The sequence below is a fragment of the Phlebotomus papatasi genome, chromosome 1 (assembly GCF_024763615.1).
Source record: "Phlebotomus papatasi isolate M1 chromosome 1, Ppap_2.1, whole genome shotgun sequence".
In the NCBI taxonomy this organism is placed as follows: domain Eukaryota; kingdom Metazoa; phylum Arthropoda; class Insecta; order Diptera; family Psychodidae; genus Phlebotomus; species Phlebotomus papatasi.
The window spans coordinates 101,185,222-101,213,114 of record NC_077222.1 but is presented as its reverse complement, the minus strand read 5'-3'; the positions used below and the strand labels follow the sequence as shown (position 1 = coordinate 101,213,114).

Sequence of the window (27,893 nt, the reverse complement as noted above, 5' to 3'; positions counted from 1 at the left end):
TTCTTTTATTGGGGGTCACCGAAGATCAGAATTTAATATCTCTTACCGTTTAAGCTCTAGTTCGGTGACAGATTGAAAAAAAGTCGATTATATTGGATGATTGCATAAGTTTGTGGGACTTTTTCACGCAGGGTATGAATTCTGAGATGCATGAGCTTTTCACGTTAGAAACTCACGGTTTTTAGATCGTTTCCTGTAAACGTTTAGTGAAGCTTTCACAAAAAATGTCACGGTAAACACTAACAGCATCTAAAAATTCACATGAAAGTTTTTACGAAAGATTGACAAAATGCTTACTAAAGGTGATCTCAGAGTCGTGAATTTCTCACGTGAAAAACTCACCATCTCAGAATTCATACACAGGTCATTAAGGGGTATGTCGTAGCTTACCTCCACCATTCATGTTTACTTTTTTACTTGTACTGGAAAGATTATAGTGTTTTACATCACTCTAATGCCAAGTATCCTTCAAATAAGTCGATATGTCCTTTGGAGGACATTTACAAAATGTGGAACAAATAGTTACATTTGCAGTATTTAATGTTAGGCGAATTTTGTAAAAGTTTAAGTGATAAATTTCCACAGAAAAGCTTTTTGGGCGTTTATTTAGATCTTATTCTTGCTCTTAGAATGATTTAAGGTGTCTTCGAAAATTTCGAAATAAGGACTTATCCTTTGAAACATAAACTCTATTTTAAGCGGCCCCTAACATTAATGGCACCATTGGGAGTATCCTAGTGGATGAAAATTTGTGGATAACAATTGAACAGATTGTTAAGATGTTGGACAATAATAATTCGATCGTATTTCGGTATTTCGAAAAGCTTTGATACGTTTAAGAGCTCAATAAATGAGAGTCACAATTTTTGACTGAAAGGAATAAGGGGAACCGTATGATTGCAGGGAATGTAGCCATTTCTGTCCTGATATGTTACGATGAAGAAACTTTTCTGGATCAATTGGTAATAGGTGATAAGAAATGGATCTAATACAACAACATACAGTGGAAAATGTCCACGGAAAAACAGCCAAGCTTGCTGTAAAAACAGAACTGTAATTATTCAAAGAGTTGCTGTAAATTTGATAGAATTTCAGGGAAATTAATCACTTGGAGCTACTCCGACGCAATGAAACAATCATAAAACATAAGTACCGTGACTATTTTATTAGATTCAATGCGCCTATTTAATAGAAACTTCCGATTTCGGCCAAAAGAAAGGTCATAATTTTCCAAAATGACAACATTAAATCATGTATCAAATAGCAGACGCTGTTAAAATTACAGGAGTTACAATAGGACATCCGCCGGAACCAAGAATATTCTTCAGATATTGAACCTTCAGATTATCATTTGTTTCAATCTCTACAGAATAGTACGATGCCCAAAAATATGGACTCCTTGGAAGCTGTCTAAAACGACCTTTTGAACTTTCTTCAAGAAAAAAAAAATTTCTTAAAATTGGGATTAATAATGTTATATATCTTTTAAGGACAAGTGTTAAGATCAATGGAGACTATATCCATGATTATACAAATTATATTTCTAAAAGAAAATATCAGTTGAAATTTATCTTAGGCAGTCCTACGAACTTATGCAATCATCTAATATAACTGCTCTCTCTTTGATTCTATTCAATATGTATCTGGCGAGTTCTACGTCTAGTAAAAACGAGATTTCGAATTGTAAAACGACTTTAATTGACCCACTCCAAGGGTCGAAAGCTTTGGTAAAAATTCGATGTCTTTCATTTTGAAAAGGAACGAATTCTCTAGCGAACACCGGAAGAGCTGAAACCACGCTCTCTCTTTGGATTCGAGCAGTAAAATTGGATATTTTTGCGAGGAAGCCATAGGGGGAAGTGTGACACCTTTGAATGTGGGGCAGCTTTGAAAAGGGGTTTTTCTCCTATGTTTAAATGGAAGTCAGCTATATCATAATGTAATTCAGCTTCTCAATCTGGTGGAACCAAAATATATTACGATAAGGCTCAATTTTATTTAAAAATAGATGAAAAATCTTAATTTTAAAGCTGCCCCACATTCAAAAGTGCCCCATTTCCCTCTAAATATTCACAATAAGTAATCCTATACAGATCTCATTTGATTTTCTAAACATAATATGGTGTATGTTTTTTTAAATAGAAAAAAATAACTATTATAATTATTTACATAAGAACTTATCTAGGAATTTAAAAATAAAATGACAAATTGGAATTTATAGATCCTGCTATTTAGCACGAAATGTGCGATTTATCGACAAATTATCTAATTAATAATCTAAATATTTACTCAAGCATTCCACACTCTCCAAATATGCAGCATATTTGGCTTCAAATAATCACATCAAATTATGAAATAAACATCCAAAGAATTTAGTGAAGTCTTGATCTTGAGACAGCCTCTGTGAGATTTTTAGCCAAATCATTTAACTCAATAATTTTGAACCAGCAAACATATGATACAGTTACTTCTTGATGAGCTTTCAATTAAAACAGCGTGAAAAAATGCGTATGACAGATCGTGATGGGATCGTTGAACTGGTGAAAATGTGCTAAACCTTCACAAGAGTCATTTACATTGGACACTCCACGTGGTTCTTTTTTTCTTTAAACTGACGGTATTTTGGAGTCGATAGATCACTACAGTGGTCTTAGGTTTATTTTTCTGCACGAAAATGCGGGAAAGAAAAAGAATCTATTCTCCGGATTCTGTGCACTTTGGGCATCCTTCGGGCTTTAGTACCTCATGAGAGGCTACCCAGCCAGCGAATTGGCTGATGAAACACAAATCTCTGACCTCGCTTATCAACCATGCGAATTCAGTGATTTCGCACCGATACACCCTGTCGAGATATTTATACGCATCATGTATCTCCGAAATGTGATGTTCATATATCGTTCAACAAATGCTATTTTTATCGAAAAACTTTGGATGTTTGTTACTAATAATTCAGGTTCTTTAAACTAAATTGCTCAATTAAAGGTCCCTAAAAAAAAACTTGATGACGATATTAAACTAAAGGCTCTCTCTGCCATAAAGTGAAGAAATTGTGTAGACGGAGTATTTTGCGCTACAAGTAAACAATAAAGCAATAAAATTTAATGTTTTCTGTTACAGTGACAAATAGTAAATTGCGAAAAATATTGGACAGCACCTAAATTCAATTTATCTTCGTGAAAATCACAGTTTGAAAATGAATAAACTAATCGCTTCCTCACTAGCCCTAACCATTTAGTCGTGTCTTGTATGAATTTTTCTTGCTTATCCTGGCACTTTTCCAGATATTATTGCTGGCTCTAATGAGATATCTTCAATAAATAACAGAGCTATATTTTTTCCCATGCACTATATACAAAAGTAGACATATATTTTGATTTAAAATAAACCAATAAAAAATTTATACGTTCACAAACATCCCACAATTTGTATACACATTCTCTTATAAACTTTATATACAAAATTCACATAGGTGATCTCTGCCAACACAAAAAAAAAACGAAAATCACCGCATATACACGTGTAAAAGTCATACAAGAAGGTCTTATTATTTTTACTATTTTCATAGGTGACACTGAAAGAATTCATTGAGTATACAGAGTTGACTGACATGATTAGTCGACAGAATCGAAAGTAATTGACGAAATTGCGATTATTCATGAATTTTTCAGCCACGCCGAATTTCCTTTCTCAACAAGCAAGAGTACAAGAAAAAAATTATGTGCCGCTCAATTTACCAGCCACTATTTTTGGCAACTCATTCTACAGATAAATGAATAAATTATCTTTTTCTCAGTCGAACATGAAATGGACTAGGAGAGATTTTGTAAATTCTCTATCGAAAAGTTGATTCATTGTATTCTAAAATTTTAAGCATCATACACATGGAATTGAATATTTTATCCTACGAAATATTTAGGTTAAACAGAATAACCAGAAATAATGATAAATTTTTATTAGGTTGAATAAATGCATATTTTTAAAATAATAATTAGATGATTCTGCAAATAACAAAAGAAATACCAGAACATCACATTTCTAGTAAGAACATATTGACATAGAACTACAGTATTCTCCAATTACTTAAAAGAGATTTCTGAACCTGGATATGTAGTTTATGGGTCACAAACTAAGTCTGCTAAGCTTTAAATCGTCAAATTGGCCTTAAAAGCTGATTCGCATTTTCTGGTAGCGATCATTAATTTTAAAGCTAGGCGTAAGTTTATTTTAACCCTTTAAGAACAATTGGAAAACCGATGTTCCAAAACAATCTTTAAGAAGTCGGAAAAAGTGATTTTTATCCCTCTTGTCCTTAACCCTTCAACGACGAGACACTTTTTACGGACTGAAAATCAACAATGAAAATTAAACTGAGAAATATAATCAATGATTAGTCTTACATCTAACCTTGGATAGTCCAACAGAGTCTGATTCGGTGTGTTTTGTGCTTCTATGGACGATAGGGACAAAAATAGCCCAAAATTTTAAATAATTTTTCTGACAATAACAATGAATAATATTTTTCGCTTTAATGAAAAATATTACGTTTGAGTATTGTAGTTTTTATTGCCAAAAGAGTTTTGTTTAAAAAAAAATTGAATTATAAAAAATAAATAAAATCTATTATAAATTTGAGAATTTAAAAATTCGCCATTTTTGAGCTTAAATATTTACTAATTAGCAAAGAGCTAGAGACTTGCAAAAAATATTCTAGATTCCTTCAACCTTCTACTTTACAATTATGTACAGACATAAGAAAAAATAACTTTAGGTAGTCTGGAAAAAATATTTTCTTTATGGGACACCGGTGTTCCAATCGTCCTTAAAGGGTTAAACCTTTAAAAACAAAAAAAAAATTAAACGCGAGATTGAAATACATGAAGGTATCACTAGTCCTTAACTCAATGAAGTGATTGTAGCTGAAAGTTTAAATTAAAAAAAAAAACATAAAAACATGTTTGTCTTTTTAAGGCTACTCTCTTAAATAACATCATGTAAGGCTATGAATATTAACAATTTAAGGGGAGAGTCTGAAAAAATAGGTGAAAAGTTATCTGTTTTCTTAATTATTTTTAGAAGGCAAAGAAATAATTAAGCTTAAAGATTTTTTATTATATATGGTGGACATATTACCAGTTCACTCTAGGGCTTTTACGGCTTCGACATAGCACTCCTTAATTGGCGGGTATGTCAACTGTGCATTAATTTTTGCATAATATTAAAAAAATAGTAGTCGGCCTCGAGGCAGACCTAGGACAAGGTGGCTGAATCAAATTCAGAATCTTGCCTTGGAACGCCTTGGGATCGAACTCGAACATCTTCCTGAAGTGGCGGAGGACCGACAGGCGTGGGCTGCTAGATTGGATGTCATGGGCCCGCGACCCCAATAGGGATAAGCGGTTGAAAATGAATGAATGAATGAATGAATATTAAAAAATATTTTTATAAAAGTTTTCAATTTTCATACATTTATTTCATAGTTAAATTAAGAAAAAAAAGAGGGGAAATCGTCAAACCGGAGTTTTTAGTTTTTTAATTGATATTTTGGGGTTACATATTGTCTTTCGGTACCGGATGAAATCCATAAACGAAAATCCCGAATGCCGAAATTTCGAAAATCCAAAGTCTCGAATAAGTTAAAATCCTAGTGGATCGAAATCTCGTAAAGCCAAAATCCCGAATGGACCACGAAAGGAAGGTAATTTGCGCAATCGTGGGAGTACCTAGAATACTTTTAAATATTTGGAATTTTGACCCTTTCGGGATTTTGGTATTGAAGATCTTGGCGTTCTGAAAATAGACGCATTCGGGATTTTGGTTTTTTTTTTTAATTCTGATCCATTAGGGTTTCTGGTCCATTTCGGATTTTGGGTTTTCGTGATTTTAGCTTCTCAAGATTTTGGACCATTCGAGACTGTGGTTTTTTTTAGATTTTGACCTATTCCAGATTTTGGTTTTCATGATTTTGGCGTTCAAGATTATGGCTTTCAAGATTTTTGTTTGTAGGATTTTGACCGCGACCTATTAACTTTAATATGCTGTAAGAAATATAATTTTTTAAATAACATTTAGGGTAAAATCAAAGAAATTAATTAATTTCTGAAGAGAATAAACCTAAATTCATTTCAATTCGTCCATAAATTTTTTTGCAATACTTCCGTCCAATTGCTAACATCCTATTAGGGCAGAATCACATTGATAGTAAATGCTCACAGTCTCCGTCAAAGCCTCATCGTGTTTCGTTAGTTTACGCATTTTCATTCCAATTCTTACGCAAATTCTCAATTACTGTGTTACCTTATCATATACTCTGAGGCATTAGATGAAAATAATATAATAAAATTGAAGAAATAAAATGAAAATGCGATAAAAGTTGAGAAAAAAAAAACTGTACGAGAATTTAATCGTACAGTTTTTTTTTGGTCACCGTTTGTCATGTTTTTGTTTTAATTATTTCTTAAATTTTCTTATATTATATTCATCTAGTGCCTTTTGAAATTTTGTTGGTATTATTTTTAGACAGTTTGTATATCGACTTTGGGTATAAAAAAAATCAAATTTTTGACTTTGTAATCCAGGCTCCCCCCTTAAAAAAATCATCCAAATAGCGGAAAGTACTCTCCGTTGGAACGTTTATGTCTTTGAATAATGTGAATTTTCTTTTAGTTTTCCTAAGAGACTTACACATTTCTATTAAATATTAGTTGGCTTATCAACCATTGTTGATAATTCCGTAATAATTTAGTGTAAATCTCTTACGAAAAATAAAAAAAAATCACATTATTCGAAGGCATGAACGTTCGAAAGCAGAGCACTTTCCCCTACCAAAAATTATATTGTATAACAAATTAATCAAATTTACGGCCTCAAAGATCAATTAATATTTTTTTAATTCTTTGCTTAACGATTTTTGATCTTACAAAATTAAAGAATTAAAGCAAAACATAGGGGAAAGTAGCTTACATTTGAATACCAAAGTCTATGAATATTTCATTTTTTTCCAATTTCCCAAGGCAAAATTCTATTCAAAAAACTTTACGTAATACTATTAACTATTTTTTATTAATTTTGATTGACATTTGAATTGAGGTAGCTTTAAAATTGGGCTTTTTTCTCTTATTTTTAAATTAAACTGGGCCTTTTCATGATATAATTCAGTTCCACGAACCAATTATGAAGCCTTATTACATTATGATAAGGCTCAATTCAATTTACAAATATGAAAAAAGCCCATTTTCAAAGGTGTCCCACTTCCCCCTAACTAGCATGATCTTATTTAAAAATTTAATTTACAAAAATAACTTAACTAAGTTATAGGGGAAAGCGGGATACCTTCGGACTTCGGACCCTTCACTGAGAGAAATCCGAAAAAGTTAAAATGACATTCCTGAAATGTTAATTTTACCCTACAGTATTGATCCAAAATCGGTGTAAATATTACCCTTTTTAGGTATATTGGGGGTTAAAAGTACCCTTTTACATGTTAATTTTAGCCTAAATAACGTGTAAAATTAACATTAAAAAATGTTGATATATTTTTACACCTCAAAAGTGTTAAAGTTACGAGGAAAAAATGTTAATCGCACCTTCTTTTTTTTCTAAGTGTTCGGACGACTCAAGCTTCGGACAACAATTTCTTTTCTATGTTCCTAATTATCCCCATTAAAGTATCATATTTCTGGCGGTACTGCAATACCAGGCCATCCCGTGGCAAAGGTGGAGCAAGCCCCTAGCACTTCGCCGGCTTCCAAAAATCAATTTAACAGCATTGTCCCTCTATGAGGAAACTATTAGGTGTTAAACTAATAAGAACAGATACTACACTTTGATCTTAGCCATTAGGCCGAGAAGCTATTTTTATAGCTAGTTCAATCCTTCAAATTTCCTGAAAAGAGTCATAGACCAAATCCGTTAAAAACTTAGAGAAAAAATTGAGCTGTTCGAAACTTGAATCGTCCGAAGGTATCGCACTTTCCTCTACTTATTTTAAACCTATTTATAGTGTATAATGCAACGTAGAATTATTCTAATTAAATTAGAAACGGGAAATGCCTTCAGTCTATGTTACTTGTCTAATTTATATCGTCATAAAACTTTGACTATTAATCAAATACAAAATCCTAAAATCATATTCAACCGTCTTCAAATTAAAAGGAAATATATTCATAGAAAAGCCAGAATACATAAGAAAGATTTACACCAACCGAGAAGAGAGAAAAAAAGTGTAAAGGATTATTTAATACTTGGTGAGATAACTCGAAAAAATGAGATTGTGTCTTAAAAATAGACAATTGTTTTTAGTAAACAAGAAATAAAACCAACTGAGTCATTGGAGTTATAAAACACCAAAAATTTTATTGGAGGTATTACTTTGCAATATTGCAGCATTCGGGAAGTGTCTTCGGCAAAAATAATGGTTAAAATCAAAATTTGTCAGGTTCATTGACTCATCACCAAAATAGCGCACAGTGACAACACTTTATTAATACTACGTTCTACGACATCAGGAAAAAAATCGCTGATTTTCCTGTTTCTTGTTTTGTCAAAATAGTTCTTAGTTTCAAAAAAAAAAAAAATAGAGAACACATTTCAAAAATAAAATCTTTAATAATGCTTTCTGTGCTAAACTAATATGTTCATGTGGTGATTATTTTTAACTCAACTCACACATTATAAATGGTTTCTGAAAGCTTCTCCTGCTTGAAAACAATACAACAGACTTTGGATGAATTTGAAAAAAAACATAATTGAACTCTCTTAAAAAAAAATGACAAGACATTTTGGCAGAGATCAAAAGTAGGTTCTATGGATCGTTTTAGCTTTGCGTGGAAACACGCACGCGATGCTGAGTGAAATGTACAACTTGTGCCGTGTAAAATGATAGAGATTTGGGTAACTGAAAAAAAATATATCACAAATATTATAATTTAGATAAATCTACATAATGATTTGGCAGGAAAAAGTATATCTTGTTTTCAAAACACAGTATATAAAAATATTTATAAGCCCACCTTTCGGGAGCCACAAAACACGCTTAAGATGTAAATAACGTAAAAACCAGACTTTGCTATTTTCACTTTAAAAAACAGGTTGGACACTTTTTTTTCAGCTATATACTCAGGAAAGAATTTAAATACAATAAGGATTAGATTACATAATATAAAAATGTTCGATGTAAAAGACTGAGAGTGACGCAAGTCTTTTTTTCAACGGTTTTGGATTGATAGTCCTATACTAAAAATCTTTAATGACGCTCTCTATTTTGTGATTTTAAACAAATGACCAATGCTTGCACATTGATTCGGAAATTGATATAAATAATTTAGTGATATAAATCAAACGACATAACATTTGAATAGAAATAGAAAATATAAAAGTCTCTTGTACAAAACCAAGCCAATTGCAACCGTGCGTCATAAAAGTATGTTCTTGTTTTACAATTGATGCTAAACCTCATTTAACTTCTCATAAAAAGAGGAGAAAATACGTATTTAAAACCTTTAATGTGGCTCATAATAAGATGATTCATCTGATACTTATAATTATTAAACGACTCTTTTCTCCACGCGATCATAAAATAAGAAGGATTTACAATTCAAGAAAAATACATGGTCTATTTCTGGTCAGCTATAAGCCGAGTAGCATAATTACCAATGTTTAAAAATTCTCAAAATTTTTGTAAGGAAAAAATTTGGAAAATTATTGGACAAAAACTTCATTTTACTGCTCGAACACAATGAGAGAGCAGTTATATAACCGTCCTTTTTTAACTTGTGACCGTCCTGGAACCTAAATTGTAAAAGATATCGACTTACGGATTTCGATGACCCCCAATAAAAAAACAATATCTCCAGACGTTTTTTTCTTTTTCCCTTATTCTCCTCTATTCCCTCCAAAACCATATTTTTGCGGTTTTTCTCAAAATTGTCCAATGCTTTTTCAATCATTTTCGGATGTATTTTAGAGGTAGTCCAGGCGAACATTTCGTTCAAACATACCTATGACCCCTATGACCGGCAAATTCGCCATTTTCAATTATTGAAGGTCAAAGACTAACCACTTTGCAGGGCCCATTTTTCAACCGATTTGATTAAATCTGGATTTTTGCAAATGTATTGAAATTTTGAACCCGGCTGGCATTGGTCTTTATCGGCAATGAATCGGTAAAGTACTGATTTTTGAATAATTTTTTCGGAAATTATTTTTTTACTTGACTCGGAATTTAGATGAGTAGCAAAGCTGAGTAGCAGCAGAAAAAGATTTCTCATACCATATCGACTTTGAATTTGTCCAGTAAATGAATGCTCAGTAATGGTGCATATTAGGAAAAAGTGAACCGCCTAAGCAATAGAGGCTGGTACGAAAACGTGTTTCGGCATAAAAGTAGTACTTCAGTCGATGTAAATATTTACTGTCACTGATCCAACACACACCGGGATGGGCTAGAGCTTAGTAGGAGAAACTGGGACAGTAGTAAATATGGGGTAGTTGTAAAGGCTGCATTGTTTTTTTAATTAGATTAGTTTTCCAGTTTCCCCTACTGCTACAGAATTTCTCTACAGGGCTCATTGTCCATTGAAGATATAGTCGACTTAAGTCCAAATAGAATAGGCTTAAAAATGAGCAAAATTAGTCTTTCCAACTATCCGATGTATACTGCTGCCCCAGTTTCCCCTATTCTAACCAACTGAATATCGAGCAAAGACTAAAAAAAGTGTTACAAAGTAAATTATTTTACTCAAGTATGAATAATTCATTATTCTAAAAACCTTGAAATAATTTTAAAAATCTATAGTTAACAAATATATCTACAAAACATAAAAATATAAGAAGAGTAAAAATTTTATACATAGACTGAGAGAAATCCGAAAAAGTTAAAATGACATTCCGGAAATGTTAATTTTACCCTGCAGTATTGATCCAAAATCGGTGTAAATATTAACCTTTTTAGGTGTATTGGGGGTTAAAGTTATCCCTTTCATGTTAATTTTAACCCTTAAAAAGGTGTAAAATTAACATTAAAAAATGTTGATATATTTTTACACCTAAAAACTGTTAAAGTTATGAGGAAAAAAAGTTAATCGCACCCTCTTTTTTTCTCAGTGTAATAAATATTTTCATATTTACTTAAATATTTCTAGGCAAATATTTAAAGTGAATGGATTGCTTTTAATGTAGTATGATGTCGTTTGCAATTTTAAATAAATTACCATCATTTCGATCAAACTTTTCTTTTAATTTTGAAAAATATCCCTCAATTTTGAAAAGGTCTTTGTTCGTTTAATCTTTTAATCGACCTTTAGAGCCTGATTTTTTTCTTAGATAAAACCTTTAAATTTAAATTGTAAAATTGCTTCAAATCTTTAAGCTAAAATATTGCTAATTCATTGTAATGAAAGTGAAAGTGAAAATTTGAAACACCTTTATATTTTCCTTAATTTTGAAGTTAGTTCGAAGGATCTTTCAACCATTTAAATACAGAAAATTGTAAGATAAGTTTGAAAAATACGTAAGGGAAGAGCACCAGCGATCGGCAGTATTCCTCGGATCGTCAAGTTATTGTCATATTATTGCACCAATTAAAATGAACTTTTAAAAATTATTAGCTACTTTTTACCATTTAATTCTCACAAGAATACAGTGCATTAGTGTAGATTTATTTTATAAAACCAATTTTCCGTGAGACGCCTGATTAAATTCGTGACGATTCGAGGTACAGAGTACACATTGGGAATTACTTCTATTTTTTATTAATTTATTGTAAAATTTTAAAGTTCAAACGCACAGATAAAGATAAATGGATCACTAAGGTACCGATTAGCATAGACAAAAATACCAAATAATTTTGAGGCTTATATTTTCAACTAAATATCGAACATGTCTCTTAACATTCCGATCCGGGGTGCTTTTCCCTTATTGTATTTAATGATATTATTAATTAAAATATTTGCATTAGAGTAGTCTGAAAGATAAAAGTTGTGAAGGTCTGTTAGCTGAATTAATAATTATCTTAAATCTATCTGCAGGTAGAAACATAATAAGATGTTGCAACATTAGAGCTCATTCAAATTATGAAAAAAAAATCATACTTAATTTTGCATAGAAATTTTCTTGTGAACAATTCCATATTAAGAGAAAATTGTATTTAAAATCATTGTAGTTTTTTTTTTAATTGGACAGTCATAAACATCAACATCAAGATTAAACAAATTAGTAACATTTTATCACTTTAAAATATTTTCACGATGGTAAGCAAAAACAATTGTTTCTTGAAAAACGGAACAAATTTTCAGATGAAAATGTCTGCACAAAAACTTGTAGGATTTTCTTTCCAAATATCAATTTATCTTTAGTTTTCATTTTGGAATATGATATCTTTAATTTGTCATACTTAACTCAAATATTTCAACTTTTATTAGCTGAGAAGTGAAGGGCAAATGACGCAAAGAACATAAATGTTTATACAAATTCTTATAAACAATTTCTAAAACAACAACTGTATAGGGGAAAGTAGTCAAGTCAGTTACCGAACATGCTAGCTTTCGAATATTGCGATTTTTCTTTCTTCCCAAAAAAAATAGACGAGATCTATAAAAATTTGTAGATACTACAGGTATCCTTGTCCACTAAAAAATTGTTCGATATAAGTACAAGTAGTGTAGACATAAAAATCAGTGTTTGCAACTACCCCATGTTTACTACTGCCCCAGTTTCTCCTAAAAGAGCTTTTTTTAACAATATTTTCTTGTTAATTAAAAAAAAAACTTTAGTTTCTTAAAGTATAACTCAAAGTTAGTTCAATAGGGGAATGTAGGCATGGTTCGCACAGAGTGAACCTTCAAACGATGCGATTTTTCTCTTTGTTTGCAAAGAGCTGACCCACCATTTCTCATCTCGTTTCATGAGCTTAATAATGATCTATTCTATATAATGGCTAAGAAATGACGAACTAGCTCTTTACAAAGAGTAAATTTGTGTTGTTTAAAGGTTCACTCTGTGCGAACCATGCCAACATTCCCCTATGCGCTATTTTCACTGAATTTAGTATAAACACTGATTTATACAAAAGTATTATAGAACTTTTTTTTATATATTATATATAAATTATATCTAAATTCTAATGATTTTTAAAAACACCTAAGTTTGTTTAAGTTATTGCTAGCAACAGTAACATAGTAATATTTTTTATTCATTAAGACCGTAAGAACCGTATGCTTACGGCTAATGTATGATCTATTTTAGGCAACTGAGGGTTAAATCGACTAAATCAATTCCGTATGAATCATGAATTACCCATTAGAAAAAACAGATCATTTGCAAATTCCTAATGCCATTATCTGGTACACCAGCAACTGGTATTTAGCGGTTAATGATATCAAACTCTAAACAGCAGACATTCTGCAAATGTTAAATAAAATGAATTTAGCGATACCGCAACTGCAGCATTTCACTGATTTTGTCTCCCAATAGCCTCAAAAATACGCAGTGAAATGCAACAAAAGACACTTTTGCGAATTTAAAACAAGATCATCTCAGATCATAAATCCTTGTCTATTGCTGAAAGATGGTTTAGTCGTGTCTGTTGTAATGAGAATATTGCATTTTAGTAGAATAATTGTCCGAGATGTCTCTCTTTCATTGCTCCACATTTTCATGACAAGTTCATCATTGTGAGAGAACTGATCTCTCGACGCATTCTGAAATCATTTTCCAATTATATATATTACTTGTCGAGTATTCTCTTATTCATGTTCCTGACCCTAAAGACCACTTTATTGGTAAACACTGTACGTGAGTCGTCGATAAGTCTGCTATTTCGCTTCGTATTTGCGACAAGAAAAGTTCAAATGGGTTATATCGAGGCGATTTGAAATATTGTGATCTTTTCTGCGTGTTCTTTTTTTTGGCAGTACGCGAGATATATTTTTTTTAATATATTTTTTTCCTTTTGGTTTGTGAAAAAGCAATGGTCCGTCATAATGGAATTTCGACAGCCGAGGAAGATAGAAGAGCTTTCAGATGGTACATTATTTTCGGACGTGCCAAATTTAAAATAACTGGTCACAAGGAGAGGGATGTGAATGAAAAATCATAAAGTGAGGAAAAGTATGAACACGTGGACTATAAAATGATAATTTTGCTATATGTGCCAAAGAGTATATGAATATTATGACAAATTTCAATTAGTGCAACCAGCTACTCAACAGATCGCCGAGTATTGCGCATGATCAAGTGGAAACATACTCTGCAATACACCCGAGACCCATAATAGTTTTACACAGAGAGTGCAATTTAATTGCCATACATACATATACGGTTCGCACTTAAATATCAAACTCAGTAATTTTCCTCTTCGAAACAATACTTCATGTTTAGAAAAGTCACTCGACGTCGTCACCGTCATTTTTCACAATTAGCATTGCATTTCTCACCACCATGCAGCAAAAATCATGATACATATAATTTTTTTTCTTGTGCTGGGGCAAGAGAAACAGAACACCGCACATGATAAGAATGAATAAATGAAATGTGTCACCCATAAATGCGAGTCACATAATCTGCAAATGATTATGTTTGGGTAAACTGTTACACGCAAATGTCGTAACTATGTGCATTTCTGAAAATGACGTTCTCCTAATATGCAAAAAGAAACGGCGAACAAAGAAAAATACGATATAATTAATCATCGAATACTATCACACTGACATATAGCCCTTGAGCACACATTTCATTTTTATAGAGACCGTATCGTTAAATATGCAGACAAGTCTTTATTTTAACAATTTAAAGGTCACAAAACCTGTGGTTAATACAGATAGATAGATTTTATGTTCTTTAAATACGTCTGCGGCTGCCGCCGACTTCACAACTGACCTCACCGTGCAAAACGGCGAAAAATCCCGAATCACTGGACTTGGGCAATTGTTTTTATATAGCCAAAGTTAATAATGAATAATGGATAATTATTATATAAAAAACTTCTGGAGGGATGTTTTGTATAAGTTTCAAAAGGTTTGTTAAAAAAAATAATTTATTTCTAAACATTAAATGGAGTGATATTTTAGTGGAATATTGGAAATATGAAGTTTCGAGTTTTTGTGTCACGCTGTTTGTCCATCTGTCTGTCCAAATGTCTTCAGCATGAATTACTCAAAAACTCGTAATGCGACTTTTTCATTTTTGGATATATTTTAGAGATTACCCAGACGGACATTCTGAAAATACCGTTGAATCATTTCTAATATCGGTTTTTCAAAGTCTAGGTCTAAAAAGGCTCCAGAAAACGCATTTCTCAACCGAATGGTATCACGTTTCGACGCGTTGGAAAGGTCTTCTAATTCCTGACAAGCCTGAACCAATATTTTTGTCAAAAAATCAATTGTATCCTACTCCTAATCTGTTTGGGTAATATTTTGTGTGATACAATCTGTTCAATAAATCAGTTGTGAACCGGAAAACCTAATACAAAGTATCATGCACTTTGTATTAGGCCCGTGATGACCTCCCGTTCACCATCTTTCGGATTTTTCTCTAGGGTGCGCAAGAAATTGTTATCAACCACACCCAAAGGATAGATCACCCGACAGAATAGCGATCAGGGCAGTGAGACTCTCAAGATCTTATACACCACACGCTCCTACTTCATTGTCATTAACCCCAAAGACTTTATGCCCGTTTACCCAAAGCACAGGACCCGGCGATCCTGTACTCTGGAATTGGGTAGAGGGCGTTGGTTAAAGGATTATTATCACCCTTTAACCAAATAAATTATTCGAATTCTTTTGAGGTATAGCATCTAAGTTACGAGTTTGAGCGTTCTTCAAAGCCGAGACGCTTTAGGGAAATGTTGGCATGGTTCGCACAGAGAGAACACTCAAAAAACGCAAACTTTCTCTCTGTTTGCAAAGAGCTAGTTCGTCATTTCTTAGCCATAAGATAGATCATTAATAAGTTTATGAAACGATATGAGAAATGGTAGGTCAGTTCTTTGCAAAGAAAGTGAAAAAACGCATTGTTTGAAGGTTGACTCTATGCGAATCATGCCTACATTCCCCTATTTATTAACCAAAATAAAATATTTTACTAAGCAAAATTAAATTCTTACTGGTCTTTTTGAATTATTTACTGAACAATTTGATTTGTGACACATTAATTTCTGTGTATTTTACAGCGTAAGTTACCAGAAATATTTGGCATAATGAAGACAATTGTTTACGGTTTTATCTTGTTAATTGTTTTTTTTTCGAATAACGATAAATATAAACAAAATTTTCTAGTGTCTAAAGCAGAGGTGTGCAAGAAACCGTTGAAACCGAATTAACGTCAAAATAAGTTTGTTATAGTAGCGTTTTGACCATTGACGTACATGTTTCATTTGACGTTAATTCGGTTTCTACGGTTTCTTGCACACCTCTGGTCTAAAGGGCATTTACTGACCAAAAGTAATTGCCCCTTTTTGTAAATCGTGAATTTCAAATCATCCTGCTGGTTTAATTTATCAAGTGAACCACTTCAAGTATTCGTCTTTTATTTTGTTATAGGGGAAATGCTTCTAATTTTGTCCAGTTTCTTATTTTGGACACTTTGAGTATAACATTGGACACTAAAAATAAATTGATTAAAATGATGGATTTTTATTCCAATATTTGATGAATAATGAATTCTATTTAAATATTTGTTCTTTTTGGAATATTTTAACACTAAATACGTTAAAATTTGAATATGATTTGAGTTGAAATTGCTTTGTTGAAAATTCAGTGTGAGCAATTGCTTACGAGAAATATGACAGAACTTCGTGGCTTACTTCAGTCTTATTTAGTTTTGGTGAAGTACTAACAAAGTTTGTTCGCTGTTTTTGAGTGATATTATTGAATATTCATTGAGTATTGTGTTGATTCACGTTACTGATGATTTGTACATTTGACCTGAAGTGAGATTTGCCTTGTGAATTATATTTTTCGCGTGAAAAATGGGAAATTTTTTAAGACATTCACCAGTGAGGTGATGATTCTTATTTTGGACAGGTGTTTTTCTCACGAAATTTCGTGAAGTTTTAACTTTTGTGATGACTAGGTTGGACAAATGCCTGGAGAAATGAAGGAGCATCATCTCTACGAAAGAGATGCAGTGAGAAATGCCTTGAAAGGCTCCCGGAAAGGTCAGGGAATGAGCGAATCCGCACGTACTTGGAGTACCGTAGTCAACTCACTTTAATGAATGATATGGAAAGTTTCTGGGCGTCTTGTGACATTCCACGTTTCCCTTACATGACCAGGAAGAGGACTTGGTAAGATTGGTTCATAAAATGAAGAACAATGGGCATCCTGTTGAGGCGGATTATCTGTCCAAATTTACAGACAAGTTGTAAAAATTAATAATCAAGTTGTCCAAAATAAGAGTCAAATTCACCTCTACATATCAATTCATTTTTAAACGTATTAAAACTAATTTTAGTAAAAATGAGATGATAAATAGCTTGCCAAGTTTCTAAACAATCCTTCTGAAAAGAGAGTAACAAGAAAAGTCAATTAGTATTGAAAATATGGCACTTCAAACTTAGGATATCGATGCTTATATGCAGACTGTCCAAAATTATAAGCACTTCCCCTATTATATTTTTACGACAATCAATTATTTTCCAGACTTCTCCTAAGTATTTGAAAGTAGACTAAAACTAAAACAAATACAAGATAAAGTAAAGTAGAACATATGTATCTATTTGCAAAAGATTTTATTTTAACCTAGATTAGAATACTTGGTACTTTTGTAAAAATATTTTGTCTGGAAACCATTTAGACTAAGTGGTGAAATGTTTAAAGATATCAGAAATTTATTATGGAATCATATCAAGTATTAATATTTTAAACATTATATCCATTCTATTAAAGTATTCCATTTTTTAAATATTGTTATAAAAAATTCAAAACAACTTTATTTAACATCTAAAAAGTATTTTTACACCTAAAAACAATTTGTTTCCAATAAATAAGTTAAAGAATCTTTTTGGAATGATTCTAAAGTTCATGATATCCAATATCTGATAAAGTTTTCAAAATCTGTTTATCAAAAGTTTCATAATTTCATGTTTAGCAAATTTTTGTGATGAAGTTGATTATTTTGCCATAGAATTGGTATCCCAATTGATCAATCTTTGAAAGGGAAATTATGCTTATTCGGCAACATTTCATCAAGGTAAAAGTTCCTTTCTTGTACAATATTTTAATAGAGCAAAAGGCTATTTTTTAAAAGCTATTTGCAGAGAGAAATTGAGATTTAACTACCTTTAAGCAATTTCAACAAATTTACGAATAATTAACTTTAAAGTTTATAAGGGAAGAACACCAGCGATAGGCAGTGTTCCTCGGATCGTCCGGTTATTACCATAATGTTGCACCAATTCAAATGAATTTTTAAAAATTATTGGCTACTTTTTACCATTTAACTCTCACAAGAATGCAATGTATTAGCTCAGATTTAATTTTTAAAACCAATTTCCGTGAGTCACCTGGTTAAATTCGTGACGATCCGAGGTACGGGGTACATAGTTGTAATTACACCTATTTTTTATTAAGTTATTATAAAAATGTAAAATTCAAATGCACAGGTGTAATTAAATGGACCACTAAAGTACCGATTAGCATATACAAAAATACCAAATATAGTATTTTGAGGCTCATATTTTCAAAAAAATATGAAATATTTCCCTTATATGAATTGTTTTGTATACTGTTTAATATTATTAATCGTATTTACAATATTTCCTTATGCCCAACGCACAATAATTTTTATTTTGTAAACATGTATTTGACATTTCAATGAGAGTGAATGAAACAGAGATCTAGTTATCTCGTTTTCTCTTATAGGAAATTTTGAAAACTTATATACAAACAAAACTTGTTGTGCGTTGGGCATTAGTCTTATGCACAACGCACAATAAATTTTGTTTTGCAAATATGTTTTCAAAATTCCCCATGAGAATGATCGAAATGACTAGATTTAGATCTCACTCACTCTCATTGAAATGTAAAAACATGTTTAGAAACTAAAGTTATTGTGCGTTGGGTATTTATGCACAATACATTTTGTTTTGTAAATATGTTTTTGACGTTTCAATGACAGTGAGTGAGATCTAAATCTAGTCATCTCGATCATTCTCATGGGGAATTTTGAAAACATATTTGCAAAACAAAATTTATTGTGCGTTGTGCATAAGACTAATGCCCAACGCACAACAAGTTTTGTTTGTATATAAGTGAATGAAACAGATATCTAGTCATCTCGCTCTCTCTCATAGGAAATTTTGAAAACATGTTTACAAACAAAAGTTATTGTGCGTTAGCCATTATGACCAGCGCACAATAATATTTGTTTTGTAAACATGTTTTTGACTTTCTGTGAGAGTGAATGAAACGGAGATCTAGTCATCTCGCTCAGTCTAATAGGCAAATTTGAAAACATGTTTACTATCAAAAGTTATTGTGCGTTGGACATTATAGGACCCCCAATAAGGATGCTTTTTGTACACCAAAATAAAACATTCAATTCTTTGCACCGGGCGAAACTTCAATTCACAATTGCCAAAATCGAATCAGGGATCCTCCCGTCAAAGAACTGTAACTTTCACCCCCTGCTCGATGGCCCCTGCTCGAGATACCTTGGGACCAAATGGTGAGAGATAGAAAATTCATGTTTTTTTGTACAACGCCAGACGTAAACTTGGAATTATTCAAAAACAACCTTATCAACTCATTAATTTCAGTTTCATCATACTTCTAGATTACCAGATTATTAGAGATATTTTTTGTAAAAGCTTGTTTCAAGTTATTCAAGCTATAAGTTATGTAAAAAGGTCCATTGAGATCAACAGAAAACAAATATTGAAAACATTGAAAAACATTTTCTAAAAACTGGGGGAAATATTCGAATATTTAGGATAGTATCATTTGTGTTTATACTTGACGACATCATCTTTAAGTCATACAATAAGTAGTTTCTTTTTTCATAAATTTAAAACTCAATTCAATCCACTTTGCCTCAGCAAAGCTCAAAGTTCAGCCTCCCGGTTGCTCACAATTGTTGTGCAAGATGTTGTCTTCAAGATAAGCCCCACATTTTTCTGCTCCCCACTCAAATGACTTGAACTCAAATTGAACTCAAATTACACACCGACAGACACTTGTGACTTGCGAGACATGGTGGAGACACAACTACTTTCTCAACCTTGAACAAATTAGCATCAATTTTGTGTAATTGCTCCTATTAATTCGCTTCAGTTGCAGCTTTAGCAAATTATTTAATAATTTGGCAAATAATTAAAGAGAGTATCTTTATCGATATCACAAAATCTCCACACACCAGCAACAAACCGGAAAAAGGCAGTATCATCCCGAATCTTGAGCATATATTTGAAGAAGACAAACAAGCAATAAAAAGTCTCTTTTTTTTTGTGACAAAGCCCCTATCTTCCCCCATTTTGAGTGGGTTGAACAAGTAGTAAACATCTTTTGTAAAAAGAAAAGACTGATAGCAATCGTGTGGACCCATGATAAGAGCCCATATATGAATTATGTAAGTCACGTTGCTGTTCGTGAAAGACTTTTTCATTTATTTCTAATGCGTCATTTTGACGAAGTCTTATCTCAATGAAAATTGTCCACGAAACGGATAAATTATTGCTAGTGGGGAACAACATACCGTCTAATCAGGCATTTTCAGCGGTACTTATCGCAAAAATGTTTTCATTTACATCGGCCAGTGGCTGCCCCAAGATAGAAACCTCTCTCAACACATACTGGGACAGGCGATCCCACCCAGGCAATGAATATTGCAAGATTTTCTTTAGAAACACACCATTCCAAAACAGTGAAGAAAATGTTTATTATGCCTGGCAGAACGTTCGATCGGGCTGAATTTGATTGTATTAGAGGAAAATAAAATTGTCGTTTCCACATATTGTCTCAAGCACAAATTGTTTGGAATGGCATCAAAATATTTAAAACTGTGCAAATAGCATGTTAAATGTGCTAATACGTAAAACCAGTGGGGTATACTTGAGACAAGAGAGTGATTGTTGAGCTATTTGATTGTTTAATTAAAGAATACCAAAATGTTTGATGAATTCTCAAATACTCCAGAATATTTCCATATTAGAACAAAAACTAGTAACTGATGATATTGATGAATTACAGAGGAAAACATTTATTTTTTTGAAGAAGAGGAAGATATAAGAGTATTCAAGAAATAAAAATACATTTATAATTAATAAAGTAGCTATTTTACTTACTAAAAGACTAAATTGGTCAGTTTATAATTCAAAGTGGACAGTTATGTACTTGAAAGAGATCAGAAATCATTATATATACCAAACCGACAATATCCGTTAATTTCCGGTATTGTCCGCTGTATTTAAATAGGGGAAATTGGGGCACTATCGAACATGGGGTAGCATCGAACGATAATTTTTATTTCTGAACTACTCGGACTATGACGATCATTTCTTCAGTGGATAGGTATCTCTATAGCAGACTTGAGCTCGTTAAAAGTCGTGTAATATCGGAAATTTTGTGTTGATAGTTCTAATGGAAATTGTAGATAGCCGAGTGGGTAACACTAATCCCGCTTATTCACGGTGCCATGATAAATATTTTTGCGCCAAAAAGACATAAATAGAAAGAAAAACTCACATAAAAAAGAAATTGTCTTCTTGATATCTTTGTCGGAAGACAGGTAGCTCTTCACTACACATCCTTTTACTTGAATCTTGCAGAAATACAAAGAAATTAATTAATACAATGTACAATTAATTAATACAAATATTACTTCAAATTGAAAGTTCTTAAATCGCGCGTAATTCAACTATGAGAGAGAGATAGAGACATAAATAACTCACTTGACAAACGTCTGGCGGCGCTGCGGTTGCAAAAAATCTCTAAAATGCGATAAAATATTTTCTTCTCTATTTTATCCTTATTAGCAGGTCGTGTCCCTTCTTGTAATACGTACTTTTGCATTCTTTATTACCCAAAATAATGTTGTACAAAAGGATTTTCCTCAAACTTATACTGAATTTTGAGACAGCTCAAAAGAATATGAGTCTTCCAGATCAAAATTTCATCCCAAAGTTTTTGTTGTAATATCGACAAGTATTTACAATTAACCCAAATAGCTGTATTCAACTAAATAATAAAAAGGATTTTCTTGTGAAAATGACTTAACTCTAAGGAATTAAGCAATTTTCACATTAAAAATCCTCTCATTTTCTCTATATGCATTTTCGCGGCACTTCGAAGAACTCCAACAGGTACCACAAAATTCACTTCGGCTTCTATTTTAGCTCAAGCCTGGACTATAATATCTATGAATTCATACAGATTTCATCCTCTAATGTCTAATACCGAATTAGAAAATCGTAGTGTTCGGTGCTACCCCGTGTTTGGTGACCAAATTTAATTAAATTTAACCGGTTTAAAACGATCACATAAAAGAACACCCAAAGTATTACAAGAGTAATACGAATAAATTTCAAGTAAAAAATTAATTTTATTGGTTTAAAACCTATTAAAAGTAGATCATGTTCTTCAGGGATTCATAAGCCTTTCCAAAGAATTCAATATTGCTCTATAATCGGTTGAAAAAATGCACCTGAAATGGAATTCTCTTCTAGTATGACGATGTCATATCACAAATTTAAATTTATTTATGTGGTAAATTCAGGATAATTACTCAAAAAAACGATTCATATCAATTACTAAAAGCATCATAAAGCTGCTTCCAATGACCATTCGGAACTAAATGGTCTGTAATGTTATTCTGATGTCGAATTTATAGAGAAAATTTGCCATATGACATTATCATATTGTTACAGAATTCCCCTACTGGAGATATTGTTTTTTTTTATTGGGGTCATTGAAGATCGGAACTTGATATCTTTTACCGTTTAAGCTCCAGGACGGTGATAAACTTCTTAAAAACTTACTAGCATGGGCTTATAAAACCGTAAACAGAAGTTAAGGAAATGAATTCAAGGGAACTTAACTTATAACACTATGCAACACGGTTTTGCTAACGGAGATCTCACATGGTACATATGATAGAGTCAAGTCCCCTGATTAAGAACCTGATCTTGGTTTTGCTCCAACACGTAACATTTTTTTTTTATTAATACTTTTATATTTTTTCAGCTTTGCCTTACATTATCCGTTATATCTCAGGTTCTAGTGAACAGAACTTAAAAAGTGTGGGTCCGTTAGAAAGCTCATTAGCTGTGCTTCAATTTTGATAATAACAAAAGACTTTGTAAAACCACTCCTTCAGGGTGTGAAATTGGAGTTTCTCTAAGAATTACCAAAAGAATTGTCTTAAAGTAAGGTTTTAAAAATTTGTATAAAATAAACTAAACAAAATATAAAAAAATCATTGATACCAGGCGATAGGCACCACTTAGGACTACAATTTTGCTCATCTAAGACATCGCGCTCCGATCACTCTAAATGCCTCATTTGTTGGTTTTTGTCATTTTCCAAAAATATGAAGTACCTATTTTAGAGCAAATTACCTAAAGATTTCTGAGAAAATATCTTTTGAAACTTATGTGAAACATACATAAATGTTGAGATTCTTCTTTAAATCGATCGGGGGACCATCAACATGATTTTCATTAACATCCCCAATCAACCCTCGTTAAAAAGCTCCCAATTTACCTTTAAGTAATTCAATTTTTGTTTCTACTTACTACTAATTGGTTGAGCAGTTTGCATTACATCAGTCCTTACAACAACCAGTGGAAAAATAGACCACGCCCAATTAAGTACAGTGAAGCTAACTGAATGCAATTCGAATTTGGGACACTTGCATAGTGAGTGCACTTTCACTTGACCCATTGGTTCCGTTCAGTAATAACTTTTCGAAGTAACAAGACCAGTCCAAAGCAAAGCCAAACCTATTCGAAAATTTACAGGAATCCTAAAGTGCAAGTTCATATATACTGTTCTGATTGTTCTACCATTTCGAATTTCAGTATTCTTGACACTTCAATCGTCAACGATCTCAACAATAGTGTTTAAACCGTGTAAACGTTTGCTGTAAAAAGTGAATTTTTGTGTAATTTTGTCGAATTTTAGGTTGGTAGAACGTTTGAATTAAAAGTTTCATTAAAATAAATGTCCTTTTAATGAACATATGCTCACTTTTGTGTTATTCGTCGGTTTAAAAGTTCGAACTTCCAACAGGTTTTTAGGTAAGTTCTCTGATATACCTTCGAATCAGTACAGAAAAACCTCAACCAGAGAGAGTTCTCAAATCGGTAAGGTTATTACTGAACGAGAGCATTGAATGCCTTCTGTTTTTAATCATTTTATTAATAAATGCGACGAATACGACACAACTTTTCATAGAGAAACTAGGCCTGTTCTTAATGGTCTAAAGGGGATTCGAACTTGGAACACTTGCATCATACAGCGAATACTCTACCACTTGATCACCCAATAGCCTTTTTTTAATCCTTACATAAGCTTCAAAATTTTGGAATAGACCCCCAATACATAACACATATTTGAATACGCAAAAAACTTCGTACATAGCCCACATGTTATCTTATATTTAAACCCAAGATAAACATTATCGGACTATTAAATCCGGAAATATCGAGTGCGACAAAACAAGAATTATATTGCCGGCTGAAGACATATTGTGTACTTGAACTATAAAATCGTGTTTTGCGAAAGCAAACACTGATAAATCTAATTGGATGTTATTGCAGGCATTGAAAGAACATCTCTATTTTGTGGGAATATTGTAGTAAGGACAGTTGGGACAGCTTCACAGCATTAACAAAAAAACTGCATCACTCCGCAATGTGGCCATGCTTCTGACATAATTTGCAAAAAATTTACATGAACAACAAATTTGTGTAGGTGCTCGAAACGTGCTCTTTCAACACTAAAAACCTTTAGAAACCAATGAAATGATATTATTACAAACTTGGATGGAAAAGCATTAAAAAGCCCCATAGGATTGTTATATTATTCTCTGTTAGTTTTCTTATGATCACCCATTAAGCTACGCGTTGGGTATTAAAAGCTCTGGCAGCTCAATATTTTTACTCAGAAGGTCAAAAGTGACGAACAACCGGCCGGAAAATTGCTTTCTTCTCCCACGAAATGCCTCATTTACCGTGTACCCCCCGCGAATTTTGACCTGATCTCTATTGACCTTGAATAAATAGGTTAATTGCAGTCATGTCATAAAGAAGGGGAGAAAAAGAAAAGTCAATGGGATATTGTGTGTCTTCCCATGTCTTCCTCAATGAATTGAGAATTAATGATTTTGGGAAGCTGTTCCAGTAATTGTCCACCCATTTTGTGGTTTTGTCATAAAACATCTTTTTATTGGCTGTGTATTGTGGTGTCTTCGAAGGTGACCTTGGAGACTTTAAAACTTAAGAATGTCTCAAATTCCTTCACGCATGCGACCAAAAATTTTGCCCTGAATATTTTCAAGTGCAGAAAAAAAAGAGGCACTTTAGAAATCTCAAGCACGTTTCCAAAAACGAGAGTGATACACTGAGGTGATTGGGAGTGGAAAATGAGACAAGGAGTAATAAGTAAATTTTTTTTTCAAAGTGCCTTATCAGCATTTGGTATGGGTGTTTCAAAATCTCTTGTTGATTATTTGCCTGAGTGGAAACTTACAGTGTATTAGAGTTTATGTCTACGTGCCTCTAACACAAACCTTCAACGATTTACCGAATAGTTGTGTCTCAATTAGAAACGTTTAGGGCACTGTTGACGCTGCAATCGACGCATTTTCAGCCAAATAGTGCTGTTATGTTGCAAAGAAAATTGCGGGAAAATCATGAATCATTTATTCAAATCACCTGTCTCGTGTTTGTGTAAGAGAATTTCATAGGAAATGTCAACCGCTTAAATATCACACTATGTCGAACACTTAGCCATTTCATGAGAAAACTTTTCTATTTTGCCCCGCATAACTTTATCAAGTCGACTATAAGTACAGTGTTGACCTGATGATAGTGGAGCATTCCTATGCATGATGCAAACATCTGTGCAGTTTATGCAGCAAATGCCGAAATTGCACTACTCCGTGATGTGATCATACCCATGGCATCCCTCGCAAAAATTATAATTTGTATCAATTTTGGATTTTTATCCGGACGTAACTATTTTATTAATGTTTTTAGTATAAGAATGTGTTTAAGAGTCTCTGAAATAAACATCTTCTCTAAACATTCCCTTTGTGACTAAAATAAACTGATCAAAGGAACAGTATATCTAAACAAAGGTGTACCACTATTTTTTCCACACTACTGTCTTTGCGCAGATGACGTTCTTTTGCAAATTGTGTTCGTCAGTCATGCTCACTCACCAAATTGGACTCTACTACGTAGGACCTTTTATGTATATGTATCTAATCAAAATCATTTATCTACATGGGAAGATTTTTTTCTGTCTTCGCACGATTCAAAATGAAACACTAGCATATATTGAGACACACTGAGAGTGGAAAGAGTAAAGACATAAAAAAAAGACCCACAGATGTGTTATTTTTATATAAAGTCCGTGTCTCGTGAATGTGCGAATTGGTAGCATGAGAAAGTAAAAAAAAGACAAGGTTCCCTAGTGGTTTTCGTACTTAATTGCCGTTTAAAATTGCTATATGGCTTTTTGCATTATTTCAATTTAATTAGGCCTTTATGAAGAATGTCATATTCACCTTTACGCCTGCCATATGGACCAAGAAATGCAACTCCTTTGCCAATGACGTTGTCATCTATATACCTCGCTATCTTATTTATTTCTTCAGCTCTTTTATTTGAAGCTGAATGCCTTGACCTTGACGATAGTGTTCCAGATCCCAAATGTGATGTTGAGATCGGTATTGGAAAATCATCATTGAGCGATAGGCTTTTCATGCGGCTAGTTTTCTTCAGACTCATACTTTGGCCGCTACTGAACTTACTACCATACGCACTTCACAAGCCTTTTAAAAACACTCAAAAAAAAAAATAAAGTCTTTGCCTTGAACTATACACAGAGTTTCTTTCAAAGTTTTTGTGTTCAACCACCCAAAAAGCACTTTAAAAAAAATATTTAAGGGTATTCTCACAGATTAATCTTAAAATAATAAATACACAAAAAAAAACAAACACTCAAATTTGGACAATCACAAGTCTTGCAGTGTTATGTGATAAAAAAAATATTTTCAATAATACGCGATACGCAGTAAAATTATGATATTTATTTATTGAACTGCAAAGCACGACTAGTTAGCTTTTCTAGAAGAACAGCTGATTGTGTTAATTCTCGCAGAAATAAAAGGAGTGGGAAAATGGTGAGCAAGATAGCTATAGTGCTACTTGGGTATACCACTGACCAAGTGGAAGAGAGATACCTATGTCCATGTTTGGCTAGATGAGACATCAACTCCCGGAACATCAAATGAAACAACTAGAGAGCAACAAGCAGAGTGAGATAGAATCATCTGACAAAAAGTAAATCTACAAAAATCATTAGGACAATACCCAAATAACCCAAAAATAAAAACTTTATTGACCCATAAAGCACATTTTAGTCCAATTTATCTGTTGATCATGCGAGTTGCGAATGAATACTGCTATCACCATCAAATAGTAGCAATATATTCTATGACAAAATTGCGCCGAGATAAGACGACAACAAGGGGAACCATATAATTCCCCATCTTCCATCTCACTTTCCGTCCAACACCCATTTCAACATATCAGTATATCCATCTCCCTCGCACAATTATGCAAAAATCTTCAAGAGGGACGAACTCGGTGGAAAATTACCCAAATTCCGACCTGTGGCTTTTTTTATTGGTAACTTTCCCCTTCGATCTCTTGAAAACCTTTATATGCA

The 27,893-nt window shown here is 32.7% G+C and overlaps 1 protein-coding gene and 1 non-coding gene across 4 annotated transcripts in view; both read right to left on the bottom strand.

The window, feature by feature from the left end:
• The window catches only part of LOC129810101 (uncharacterized), a 64,361-nt gene extending 37,063 nt beyond the window's left edge, over positions 1 to 27,298 (bottom strand). For all 3 annotated transcript variants that reach the window (XM_055860371.1, XM_055860372.1, XM_055860373.1), the window contains exon 1: positions 26,728 to 27,298. In XM_055860371.1, coding sequence (XP_055716346.1) covers positions 26,728 to 26,950 — 223 coding nt within the window. In that variant the 5' untranslated portion in view covers positions 26,951 to 27,298. The remainder of the gene's footprint in view (positions 1 to 26,727) is intronic.
• LOC129800114 (U2 spliceosomal RNA) lies at positions 7,660 to 7,852 on the bottom strand. Its single transcript, XR_008751589.1, has one exon. It is a non-coding gene; the product is annotated as a U2 spliceosomal RNA (small nuclear RNA).
• Positions 27,299 to 27,893: the final 595 nt, after the last annotated feature.